This window comes from Galeopterus variegatus, unplaced genomic scaffold (genome assembly GCF_000696425.1).
Source record: "Galeopterus variegatus unplaced genomic scaffold, G_variegatus-3.0.2 Scaffold1705, whole genome shotgun sequence".
In the NCBI taxonomy this organism is placed as follows: domain Eukaryota; kingdom Metazoa; phylum Chordata; class Mammalia; order Dermoptera; family Cynocephalidae; genus Galeopterus; species Galeopterus variegatus.
The window spans coordinates 284,047-297,981 of record NW_007727816.1 but is presented as its reverse complement, the minus strand read 5'-3'; the positions used below and the strand labels follow the sequence as shown (position 1 = coordinate 297,981).

At 42.2% G+C, this 13,935-nt stretch overlaps 1 protein-coding gene across 1 annotated transcript in view; it reads right to left on the bottom strand.

Annotated features, from left to right (window-relative positions):
• POU6F2 (POU class 6 homeobox 2) overlaps window positions 1-13,935 on the bottom strand; it is a 240,052-nt gene that overhangs the window by 42,862 nt on the left and 183,255 nt on the right. The window contains exon 5 of the mRNA XM_008578521.1: window positions 10,250-10,390. Coding sequence (XP_008576743.1) covers window positions 10,250-10,390 — 141 coding nt within the window. The remainder of the gene's footprint in view (window positions 1-10,249; window positions 10,391-13,935) is intronic.

Sequence of the window (13,935 nt, the reverse complement as noted above, 5' to 3'; positions counted from 1 at the left end):
AAGTGGATTAAAATATATAAAAGGGTGAAGAGAGCAGTATATGGGATGATGACCATATGGCAGGCACTGTAGTAGGCACTGACACGTGTTATGCGGAAAGCAACTTCGCTTGGAAGAAAGCTGGGCTTTGAAGCAGCCAGATTTGGTTTAAATCCAGGCTCTATCACTTATTAACAGTGTGGCTTTGGAAAGCTGATTAACTTTTCTGAGCCTCCAGTTCCTCAGTGGTAAATTAGAGATAATAGAACAAGATCACTGTGAGAATGAAATAAAATGATGAATTTATGCAAAATTCTTATCAAATAGCATATTAGCATATATAAAATACTCCATTCAGGCAACAGATTTTATTACCCTATTTATGCTTACTATGTGCCAGGTGCTGTTCTAGCCATCTAGGATACATCAACAAAAACCCCCCAAATTTTAAATTATTATTAGAGCACAGCAATTAAGAGCAATCTCTGATTTCAGATGAAACTGAGTTTGAATCCTGCCATTTCTAGCTAAGTGATCTTAGAATTTTCTTAATTTGTACAATAGGTATATACCATATCTGTGGTTGTGGTAAAGATGAAATGACTTAATATATCAAGTGCTAAGCACTGCTTGGTCCATAGATAGTGCTCAATAAATGACAGCAATTGATTAATTTTATTATTGCTGTAAATATGAATCCTCCTCACAACCCAGAGAGGCAGGTATTATTTCATGGAAAAGAAAACTGTAACTAAGTAATACTAGATGGCTTTCCTAGGGTTGCAGAGCTGCATAGGGATGCCGTCAGGATTTAGGCCTCTGTCTGTCTGATGGGAAGGCCCCTGGTCTTTATCCTGGAATGCCTTCCATGTGAATTTATGGACATTTGCACTGTCCACCCTGTTACTCCAATGATATTAGATCATTGTGAGTATCTATTGGCAAGTATTGGATCTAGGGAGTGTGCAACTCTTTTTTTTCTGTTTGTTTATCTGTGCATTGCTTGACAGATGCCATTTAATTTTAAGTATAAAGCTGTATCACGTCTCGACTTTACTATTCCGGACTCTCCACCTTGTGAAATCTTCTGAGGATGTACTTATATTGTTTTTACAAGGTGAAAAAGGTTAGTTGGTGAGATAAATGGCAATTCGAAGCTATGTCCTATAGCTAAAGCATTAAATTCAATTGGGTCATGCAAAGGCCTCCTTCTGTACATTCAAACTTGAACCAGGCTCCTCTCACTGTTGTGACATGTGACTTTTCCATTCCTACCTATCTCTGATCTATTTGTCATTTCTTTCTTATTGGCCCATGAGTTGATGACATCTTTAAGAAGTGGGCATCATGTTGTTCGTGGGCCAACAAAAAAAACTGGGTGCGTTATGGGCATATGGTGTAGTCAATGCTACAGCGAATGTTTATTTAAAGGTCGAATGTTTCTCACATGTGAATTTAATGTTTTCCTCTCTCTGCCAATGCTCTGCTTAACCATAAAAATAGTTTTTTTGGCTAGCTGATTTGGGCTAGGGATGCTAAGTCAAAATCCAGCATATTCTCCCTTTTTTTTGCCCCAGACTCAAATCAAATTCAATTGTCATTTTCTAGTTGGAAAAACTGGGACATAAATAGCTTCCACTTCCACCCCTGACTTTTTATTAAATACTAACTACATCAACAGCCCAGCGTACAGTCTTCCTGGACACTGGAGTTTGCTAAGGCAATTTATTGAATAAGTATTTCCTCATTTATAACACACACCCCATATTTTTTACATTTTCAACATTTGTGGAATCAGCTGCCTCTAACAATTGATATATTCTTTTAATGTGGAAGTATTTTCTCCCCTCTTAAAAAAGTAGTTATTAAAGGTATAACTTAAAATTAGTGGTTTCTTAGACTCAAAATACATTATTAGATATTTCTCTTTTTCTTTAGAAGAGCTTACCTCATTAGAAGGGCAGCTTCCAAAGGGAAGAATTAAAAAATGTATGGGGCCTTAAATGTATGAGACTTTGCCCATTTGGGAGCTTCAACAATTCTAACATCATCTTGCTGTGTGATACTACTACAAAGCCCAATAGAAGATTCACTGGGATAGGATGACTTTGGAAGGCTCACTTTGGTGAAGTGTACCCCATGGCTAGGATGCCTTGCTGCAATTTTCTGTGGCAAGATGAAGACTGTCTCATTGCTTTAGAGACCTCTCCAGTTCCTTTCATCAGCAAAACTAATAATGATGAGAATATAAATTAAAATACCCTGTATTATTTGGTGAGGTTTATAGGTCTTCACAGTTTTCTGGTGTGTGTGTGTGTGTGTGTGTGTGTGTGTGTGTAGAACTCTGTGAGATCAAGAGGGCAAGAGTTAGGGTTCCATTTGCAGATGAAGAAACGAAGGTTCTGGTGTTTGTGACATTTCTATGGAGCATCCAGGAAATGAACCAGGTCTTTGAACCTGAGGAAGTCAGGGTGGTTCCAGAGGATAGGTGTGGACTTTGGACTCAAATCTCAGTTCTAGCACTTACTAAAGGTGCTGTCCCAGGGAGTCGCTGAGCTCTGGACACCTGGAGAGTTTGTCCGTCTGTGCAGCTGGAATAATCAAGCCTACTGTGAAGGGCTCAGGTAGGAGGATGGTACCAGCCCCATGGTGAAGGCTAGTGCATGGGGGACAGTATTGTCATTGTTCTTTTCTGGAAACCACTTGGTGTGAAGGAGCACTCCGCTAAGCCTAGCGCTCCTGTGAGAACTAAGACGGTAAAAGAGCTCTGCAGGCTGAACCGAGCCACGGGGACACGAGCTGGTGGTCTCACTTTGTGTAAGGGCTCAGTGACTGGAATGTAGGCCACGCCAGTGAAAGAAAGACCCACGAAGTCCGACGAGCTCGGCCTGGCTCCGAGGGCGCTGTTTGAAAAGGGCATCTTGAAACATCAAGCGCTTAGCCCCATAGCTGTTAACTGGGTTGCCTGGTTCGTTCATTGGCCCCGCTGCTGTCCTTTAGACGGAAAGGATGCTCAGCGGTCCTGATCCAGGAGCCTACAGGAGAAAGCACTTCCCCGGGAAAACGACAGGCTCACGGGTGGAGAATTAAACACCAGAACAGAAGACTCCAGCATCCGCAGAGGAAGGCGCGGCAGCGCCACCGTCGTGCTGAGCCTCCCCAGCAGACCTGCCCCGGGTGCCGCCACCCTCCTGCTGCACCGCACATGCGGCTGCTGCGCTGCCGGGGAGGAGCGTGCAGGGGGCTCCAGAGGGGCTTTCCTTCCAGCTCCGTACGTCGACCGGCTCTTCGGGCTGACGACCTAACGCGATGAACCCTTTCATTTGCACTGTCCCCGGCCTCCCCGTCCCCAGCCGCCCCGCCCTCGGGAGCGCCCGGGACGGCCGCATGCGCTCTCCCCCTGGGTTTGCACATGACGAGTGCCCCGGAGCTCCTGCAACAGCTGAGACCCCGTATTTCTGCAAACGTGCTCTGTAGGCGGGTGCCCTCAAGTCAGCAGCCCCGAAGTCACCGCAAAGCCCCCCCTCACCCCCCCCCCAGGTTCTTTTCTGACTTAATGATTTCGCATTAAGAAAACGTGGGTAAGGTAGGAATGAGCGTGAATTACCTCCTGCAGCATCTTTAAAGTGTGCGCTGCAGATGCTCGGTTGGGAGAGCGGGGCTAAGAAGGTCAAGGGGGTGCAGGACGAAAGCTGGGGCGGGGGTCTCCATGCACGACGAGGAACCGCGAGCCCTCGGCGGGTCCCACGCGACACGGCTGCGCGGCGCCCCGCCAGGGGACCAGGGAACCCGGGGACCCCGCTCATGGAGCATCTTGAGGGGCTCATCGTGTTCCGAGGGAAACAGCACATGAATGCAATTGGCTCTTCTGAAATGAGGAGATAAAGCCCTCAACTGGGCTCAAGGGGGAGATGTGATATGTTATTAGAAAGATTGAGGTTGTTTATTGTTGTTATTGTTTCATCTTTATAAGTCGGATGGAGCCAGGGTAAAATTCTCATGATGTTACCAACCCCGTGAACATGCACTTTCTAGTCTCTAGAAAGAGCTGATTTTTAAAATTTTTATTCTATTCAAAAAATGCTACTTGAAATATAGTTCACTCAACACGATTTAATTTTTACACCATTAAAAAAAAAAACTTCCTAGAATGACATTTGTAAATGAGAAAATAAAATCTTTTATCAGACTCTTTTGATTTTTAGTTTAGAAAACATGGCCCAAACCATTATATAAATAGATTGTGCTTTTCCTAATATCTGTGAGAAAGCTTACAGACACCAAGTCTGAATTTTCAGACACCAACTCTGGATTTTCAACTTGTTTTTTACTTACGCAAAATGTATGAACAATATATTGCTTTTCTGTGTGTTTTAAAAAACAGTATCATTCTGTACATATTTTGTATTTTGCCTTTTCAATCAGTATTTCGTACTACGAATGCAACACTTGCGTGTTAAGGAACCACCAATTTTATCATAATAATCACCTTGGAAAGGGGAGAAGAGGTGTTAAGTCTTCAGCTGTATCTGTAATGTTTTGTTTCTTTTAAAAATAAGGAAGAAAAGTAAAGCTAATATGGAAAAATGTTAATGTTTAGATAGTGGAACAAGGGTGTCTTTTGTACTTTTTTGTAAAAAAATTATTTTATCTATACATCTAATGTGTTTCATTATTAAAGTGAAATAAAAGAATATATGTGACACTCCCTAAATTCCTGATGAACTGGCTTTGGCTGGATATGTCTAATGCACCGTATGTGCTTTAGTCACATGGTCAGAATTACACACTATTTCTTCCTTTACCAGAGGGTTTGAAAATAGTTTTAGCAATGTGCACAGCCAAAGCTTTGTTAGTTCTTCTAAGCAGACACATTAAAACCTACAGAGGGGCTCAATAGACACTTTTGAATAAATTCATTATATCTCCATCCTTTGCCTGAGATTTGCATTTATTATAACTTTGTCTTCGTTTATCTTATAGTGATTTGCTCTAAAAAAATTCTCATCTTTCCATTTAAATTATGTGCTAAATTACTTTAGTAACCCATAGTTCAGGGTCAATTGCTATTTTTTTTTTTTACCCTAAAAAGAATAGCTGTAATTTATTAAATGCTTGAGATATATAAGGCACTGGGCTAAATGCTTTTCCTGCTATTATCACACTTAACCCCACGACAAATATATGTGAGAAGTCTTATCATTTCCGTTTTACTGATGAGGAAACAGAGCCCCAGAAAAGTTATATAACTCATCCAAGGCCACAGAGCATAAATGACAGCATTTATGTTCCAATCAAAAGCCATGCACTTAGCTAGTCTATTGCCCTCTGGAGATGTTATTGAGCTTATTATCACAACTCAGAGGGGTATCCCCATGTAAGCATCATTCTTCAATTCTAAGATACGGATTTTTAACCACATTTGAAGTGATGGTATTGGAATGGTTTTCCAGCTGGTGCCAGTGGTGTTCCCACCTCTGCATCCACCCCTTTCCAGCCCACAGCTTTTGAACAGAGGCAAGTCACAGTCAATAGCTGTGTACAATCAAGGGTGTATCCTCTAAGCCACAATGCATAGGCTGCTGTTGATATCAGTAGATTGTTTTTCTTTTATCATAGCCTTGAAGTCATTTCATTTGCTATAGCAAATCCTTCTCTCACCAAACCAGCTCTGTTCAGCCATATACTTCAGTCACCAGAACGGTATGTGTATTCTTGAGTAACATGAATGGGTAAGTCTCTTTTCTTCTTTTTATACATTAAAGAAAGTAATGTTGCTTAGCTGATTTTTTTTCCCTCAATTGGTTCTTTAAGAACCAGGGAAGGTCTTTGACTTTACTTGCTGCCACTTAAGAAAATTTCATGGTGGTCAAGGACTTAATTTCATCAGGAAATATTCTGAGCTTCAGTTAAAATGTAGAATGCTTTCTTTAGCCCCAAGATAAAATAAAATTTCATTTGCTTTTACTTTTCTGCAATAACTCCAATAAGGAGATATTGCCAGGGGCACAAGGGAAGCCAGTTCTATAGCTGAACAAATCGATAGTAAATCTACTTGCCAAACCTCAAACATACCCACTGAATGGGTGTCGGGAGCACAAACACACACTCACGCTCCCCCCCACTCCCCTACTGAACTACCCAGAAGGATGAGGATGAGGATGAAGATGAGATAAGGATGAGATAAAATAATGTCCTACTACGAAGGTTCTCACATTCTCAAATTCCTCGCACATACGGACTTTAGCACAGGGTTGTGTGCACAGTTATGAACCGAAACACGTACCATCCTGTTACGGATCGCATTCATTGAGTGATAGCTTTGCTGAATGATGGATACGTGCCTGACCCCATTCTAAACATTTTAATCCTAGGAGCTGGTGACATTATCATCTCCATTTTTCAGATGAAGAAACTGAGGCACAGAGAGAATTAAAAAATTGCTCTCGGTCTCACAGCTGGTGAATGGCAGTCTGGCTCTGAAACCCTTTCTTTTTGCCTATACACTGCACTGCCTTTTGCTGTGTATCTAAACCAAATACAGGTTTCCAGAAAATGCCAGACAAAACTCTGAACGATGGTGGTGATAATGATAATTGCGGCAACCATTTACTAAGGCTTTAACTATGTACTCCAGCACTGTGGGAGGTTTTTCCACACATTATCTCTTTAATCTTTACAACCTAGGGGCTTAGATTTTATTATCCTTATTTTATAGTCATAGAAACTGAGGATCAGAGAGCTCAAGTGATTTGCTCAAGGTCGCAGAGCTAGTTATTGGCCGACCTGGGATTCAAACAAGTCCACGGTTAGTGCTCATTCCATTTCCTACCTTCCACACTCACATGGGTTCCTGACCCAGGAAGTAAAGAAAACTAGAGTGTTCTCAGCAACGCCACGGCTGTCATCAATTTCATGAACACTAATTACCAGGAGGACGCTTGCTACCTTCCCACCTCAGAGCCAAGTTGGATATGATATGATTTTAAAACACTTAACATCTCTAGGTAAGATATGCACTTTGTGACTTTAGAACGCAGTTTTTCTGTTAAAATTAATAATTCCATTGAATAGCATCTGTCCTTTGAATTAATAGTAATGAATGGGCAGGGTTAGAAAGGTATAAAGATAACTGAAGTTGTTCCTCATATGAAGTTTTTGCTCATAATTACTGGTTGGGGAAAAAAAGAACAGAAAAAAACCCCTTCAATATGTCAAGATTTCCCCTTCCTTTAAATTTACAGAGATCAAGATAATGGAAACACACGTTCCAAGACAAGGAAAGCAGAACTGTAAGTCCTAGGTAGTGGGATTTCTTCCTGTTGAGAATTGAAGGCCAAGAGCCTGGAGGAAGATTCTGGCAAGTCTCCTACATGGAGTGGGCATTTGCCCAGCCGGGGCAGACCTAGGGACATCTACCCTGGGAGTGCCAGCCCTGGCACTGTGGCTGCACTGTGGGCACTGCCGTGTGTTGTATGGCTGCCTCTCAGAGGTTCCACTTGAACTTTAAGGACGAGGCTATGGCTTAGGTAGGTTAAGTCATTGCCCCAAGGTTATAGGACTAGAAAAAGGTGGAGCCTAAACCCAATCCTAGGTAGGTCTGAATTCAACATCAGGGCTCTTAACTACTGGGCAATCCTGTCTTTTGTTTCCAGGTGGCCAAAAAAATCTTAGCAAGAGCCTTTCTGATAATAAAATGCCCTGCCTGATGCCTTCTCCACATACCAAGCTCAGCAAGCTGTCAGGGAAGTAAAACGTGCTTTGCAAACTTTAGCTTTAGATTTTAACGTTATTACCCCCGGGTGAAATTTCAAATTTGAAAAAAGTAGATGTCAAGAACTCAGATGAAAGAATCTCTAAATATATTAAGAGTTTTCTCTTTGTACCTTTTCTGGGAAAGCTCTATGGAGACTTTTAAGAAATTGGAAATGGGCTGGGTGTAGTGATTAGTTTACATGGTATTTTAAGCAAGGCTAATTGTATTAATTTGATTCCAATGTATTCTCACTTTTTGTACCATATTAAAATAAGCCAAAAGAATACACACACACCAAATAATTTTTGCCTGTCTGTTTTGGTTTAACTTGACCATAGGTGTTCACCACCTCTTCATAAGGCTCAACCAAGTATCTGTGCCAACAGATGCAGGACACGCACCTTTTCCTGGGAAGATGATTGTGTTCACATTACAAAGATCAAAAAAAGACAACAAACCAGGGTTGTGTGAATGTGGCCGTTCATCTACTGGAAATGAGTATTTTAACTCCTGGACTCCTTCTGCACTAGGAGAACATGACACCATTGTCCACGTGTGTTAAAACTCAGACCAGGTCTTCATGAGGCAAGGCATTATTGGTTTCTCTGTAAATGTAATTTCTTTTTCACTGTAGGAGGTTTGTGTACCATATGAAATAAACTATCATAACACAGTTTCTAAAATTAAAAAAAAAGTCAAATCACCCTTACTCAACATATGCACAGTACCAATCAACCTTCTACTTTGAAGATCATTTCCTTATGGACACTCATGGGCTGGGAGAGCTACCCCTGGGATCACTGGCTGGCAAAGGCCAAACAAAGTGAAGGTCGTTAACTCTTGCCCTGAGAATTTGTAACTGGCCAAATGATCAGAAGAAGAAACTCCTAATAATTCCTTCTAACTAGTAAAGCATTTTCTCCATCACAAATACTCAAGTGGTGGGGTGTAGTAGTGCATTTTACTTGGATATTGAAAGAGAAAAATCAGAGGGAAATACCCACCCCTGGATATGGTTTCTACATGGAGCTCTTAAAATTTACATCTCAAGGGCTGACTGCTTGGCAGGAGAAAAGTGGGGTGTTCTATTTCCAGACAAAGCTCTAGGAAGCAGCTTCTGGGACTGCCCTGGTGTGAACATGAGTTATAGATATTAAAACCAACTTTTCCTCTGCACCAATACCCCATCCCTCCAGAAATCTTAATAGGCTTTTGAGAGCCTCCATTTAGAGCCAGCTGCATAAAATGATCCTTTGATGAAAAGGGATTGGAACAAGGGTTAAAGTAGACATTGAAAGGTTACTGTAGAGGGCACAGTGCTCACACAACCCTCTTTTAATATGTGTGCTGTGCACCTGTGATAAGATGATTCATTACATGGGGCCTCTCTTTGACAAGCCCCATCGTTCAGCCCTCGGGGTTCTGACGGGACAATCCTGCACCCGCCAGGAAATAGAACAAGGTCAGCTTTTTTTTTCCCCTGGGACATAGATGGAGACAGTTTAGCTTATAATGCATCTTTGTTTACTCTTTATGTAAAATAAAAACAGGGTTCAAGACATTGCGATTGCTGCTCTGCACACAGCAGGCCATGCAGGGAGTACGTAAACACTCTGCTGGGTGAATCAATAGCTGGAGGGAAAACCTTTGCAGGAATACAAGCTCCTACCCCCTTGTGTTTCACAATCATCAACAACCTCATTGGAGAGCCAAGGGCCTTAACCACTGAGGTGGGCTCTGGGTCAGACCCTCCAATGGAGAGTCCCCCTGACATCATCAACGTCTTTGCTTTTTACGTAGCATTTAGGTTTATTGGGACATCTGAAGCTCTGTCAGTGTCTTGGTGACCTCATGGCACAAGGGCACTTGAGCGATGGTGTAAGGGAATGGACGCTCTCCTGTGACATGAGGAAGGTGTGCTGGTTCCGGCAGACTAAGTCTCCAAGCTAGTTTCCTCGAGCATGGGCAGCGGGCCGGGGCCGGGGCTGAGCTGCAGTGGGCTTCGTGCGGGCTCACACTTGTCCTCTGCTGCTTTTACAGGACTTCATAACCTTCCCATGCATTCAGAAATGGGCTTTATTAAGGCTAATTTAGAAATCTTACAGCAATTAGGGAGGGAAACTTACCAGTTTCCCCATTGTCCAAGTTTTAAGAAAAAGTAAAAAATAAAAAGGCAAAACTGTAATTTTATTGTTAAAATTTAACCTTTTTTTTTTTTTCTTAAAGAATGTCCTGGTCTTGAAAGGTAACTTCTCCGATTTAGGTTATGACATGAGTCATCATATAGAAATAAAAACAAAATAAAACTTTCACATTCTAAAGGAAGGAAAAAGAATCTTGCTTCTAAAATACAGAAACACCTCCCAACCCTTCTCTTCTTGACATTGCTAGTAAACATTATTTATTTGCCTCAAATAGATGCGGTTACATATCACTGTCATGCAAAAGAAATTCATTTCCTTTCCAAGTTCAATCTGCCATAAAAATTCACTCTTGTTCCCATCTCCCACTCACCTGTCCTTGTGCATTAGTAACTAGTTGACCTGTGACCCCCTGAAGACTGGAGAGGGCATTGGCAAAGGCCTGCGGGCTTGCTAGGGAGCCCATGGCTGCTGCAGCCGCTGCAGCCTGACTTGCTAGTGGATTATTAACCAGCTGCAAAGAGAGAAAAGATCACTGTGAAAACCAGCGAGAGGCACAGGCACAGCACGCAGATACAACATTCACTCCGGGGAAGTGGTTCTTACCCCAACTGGCTCATGCAAAGGGCCTGGAACCCACCAGAGGGACCTGGTGAACATTCCCTCAGAAGCTCTGGGGTTTGGGGGAGGAGGGAGACAAAGCTGGGAGGAGAATACTCTCCACTAACCTGGGCTGCTTCATGGAGGCTAGGGTTAGGGCTAGCCAGGAGGAAACGAGCCGGAAATGAAGGGCTGAGGTGGGCCTTAGGGTCTTCCTAGGTGGAGAAATGATTGTGGAGAAGTCCCTGGATTCTGTCCTCTAGACTCAATAAAAGTCTGAGGAAATGTTGACTTTCCTCGAGGTATCCAGACAGTATGGGACGGGAGTGGGAGAAGACAGGAATGGATTTTCTGGGTTTCTGGGAATGAGTTTGTCATTCCCCTGCGTGAGTTGCAGCTTCCTTCAGCGTCACTGGCTGGGGCAAGTGTCCCACCCCACTCCCTTCTTCGAGGTTAGAAGGAAAACGAAGTCACTAGAAGGGGACATCCCAGCAGAGAGGTGCTCCAGAGGGCAAGTCCAGGGTCGGGAGGTTTCTGGGGGATTCCAGGTGGTGAGAAAGGCCTGTGGCGAGTGGTCAGGGGGACCTCGGATTGCTGTTTCAGCTCATCTATGGCCTTCCGTGGCCTCTCTCCTGAGGTCAAGTGAAACAGGGAGGAAGAAAGAGAGAGGGGGAGAGACCTGCTCGGGGAGGAGACTACGGCTGCCAAAATCTGTTTTTCGAGGGAGACCAATTCAATATCCTTCCTCCTGCCAATTTTCCACGCCACGGGTTTTCGGGCCTCCTGCCCATGAGTCAGAAGTGCGGCTTCAACTAAAATCTGCATTTAGGTTAATGACTAGATATAAATTCAAGAAACATTTAAACTATTTTCACAGTATTGGTTTTGATACATGAATTTCATTTGTATCTATTCTAGGGTGTTATTTTCCCATCCAGTTTCTCTCTAGTACAATCGTTGTGTATAATAATGCACTTCCCATCACCAGTTCCCACAGCCGTGAGATGCCGGCGTTTTAGCAGAAACCTGCCAACACTAAGACTTAGTGGAGAAAAAATTAATGCCATACTTAATTCAAATCCTGGAAGCTCTTCTAAAAATGCCTTTTTTTTTTTTACTTCTTTAGTTTCTTCATTCTGTCCCAGTCTTTCTTTCTTTCCTTCTTTCATTTTTTTTTTATTGCCCTCAAAACACATTTTATTACTTAATTCCTTTGGAAATTTTTCTAGAGTATATATCATATGATGAGGAAAGAGGTACTAATTACCAGAGGAAACATCAAAAGACAGTAATTTAGTAATTCTTTTTCATTAATATGATGCCCTTAATCTTAATGGTTTCTTTAGTCATTTATAACCAAATTTCACATAACTAATTCTACAGTAATTCCATTGGCCCAGCGCATTTTTATTTTTTAGAAATGAAAATCCATTTTAAGCTCATTACTTTATGTCTTTTGCCTTTATCACTCTCCTAAAAGACAATAATGATCTTCTTTTTTAAGGAGAAAAAAATTCTCATTCATTGGCCTAAAGAGAAACCCTGTCTTATCCCAGATTACCACCATGGGATTTAAAATTTAAGTTGGCCTTAATCTTGGTTTTCTGAGACTGTTTTTATGTTGTGGATGAGGTGACAGCTTTTAACTTGACTACCTAAAGTGAAAAGAGTTCATATTGTGTTATTTTTTTCACTACTAAGGTGAGAAGACCACTTGAGGACTACCTTGCCCAAACTGCCGTTACAGACACTGCCCATTGATACCCCATTCTCAGGTCAGCTGTCAGTGCTACGCTTAATTTCTTTTATGCAACATGAGTTGAAATCATTATGAAATTCTCAAATTTCAGAGAGATCTCAAAATAAGGTTCCTAATTCTCAAAAAAAGGTTAAATTATGTGCAGTTTGGTTTTAAGTGTTGAATATGCAATTTTGTCCATGAGTTTAGGGGTGAAAAATTTAAATCCATACATACAGAATGCTCTCTGAAGAAGATAGGAAGTTATCTCTATTTAATGAAAAGAAAATAGTTTTAGTAATTGTAAGACATTTCCCTAATATTTAGGACAATCAAAAATTCACATAGGAAATTACAAAATTATTCTCTGAATACAACAGTTTAGATTGAGACATTTAGGACATTAGTGTATAGTTCAGCTACAGTCCCATGCATATGCTGCAAATTCAGGTACTGCATAAAGGATAACGATCATTCTGAATACAAAACAGAGTATATGCTTAAAAGTGGCCTTCTGAGCCTTTGTGTCTTGGGGCCAGAAGTGGGGGCAGCTCACCTGCTTCGGAAGGTTGCTTCAGCAACCAGAAGTATATAGTTTTGTTTACTTTTGATGTGTATTTCCTCTGTATCCTGGTCCCAGGTTGAAACCCAATTTGTTCCTCTTTTTGCTGCCTTTCCCTCTTACTGGAGCAAGTGCCAACTCGGACAACTCTTTCACTTCCTATCGGCATCCCAGTGGGTCTTTGAGAAAGGCGTCAGGGCTCTGGGGAACTGCCTCCCTGGCCCCTGGAACTAGCTAGAACTACAGGCACGAGTGTGGGGTGCATGGTAGTGGGTACAGCCAGTCTGTAGATTGACAGCATTTCAGCTGGACCATTGGTGGGATTGATGGATGCAGCTTCATAAATGTCTTCTGGCTTTTCTGACTGTGACTGCCAAGGCAGGGATGTAATGTGCATTAAGACATGTGGCAGGGAGGGGGAGGGGTGGTCAGGAAACCATACGTGTTCTCCTCATCACCTCGGGTCATGTCACTCTGCATTGTCCCCAGTCACGTCATATCAGCAGTGTTCCTATCAATACTTCTTCTTGATTGGAGACCCAGGGTAGATTTGGACAGCGGGGAGTCCAAGCACAATAAATGCACATAATGAGCATGTTAACATCCCTGGACCAACTGGATATTGTGATGCTGCTGCCAAGTTTATGCCTTCAGATCTTTCATTGCCAGTGTGCCTAACCAGCAAAGGATGGCCCAAATGAAGGGTGACTGTATTAGATGGTCATGTTTTCAACAGACCAACTCAAAAGACATGCTGAATTCTAGCGCATGCTTATTTATAAATGCAGAAGCTCCCAAAGCAAGGATTTGCAGAAGGCTGGAGTTCTTCTGTTATATCCAAATTGATTCTGGCCCTTGATACATTGAGCTATAGTTCTGGAATCCACAGTCTAAAAATGTACTAATAGAAACACTGACTTCTTTTCTCCTTCTGTTTTTTTTTTTTTTTTTTTTTTTTTTTGCAGCTGTCCTGTACAGGGATGGAACCCTGGACCTTGGTGTTATCAGCACCACACTCTAGCCCATTGAGCTAACAGGCTAGCCCTCATTGATTTCTTTTTTTTTTTTTTTTTTCCTTTTTGGCAGCTGTCCTGTACAGGGATGGAACCCTGGACCTTGGTGTTATCAGCACCACACTCTAGCCCATTGAGCTAACAGG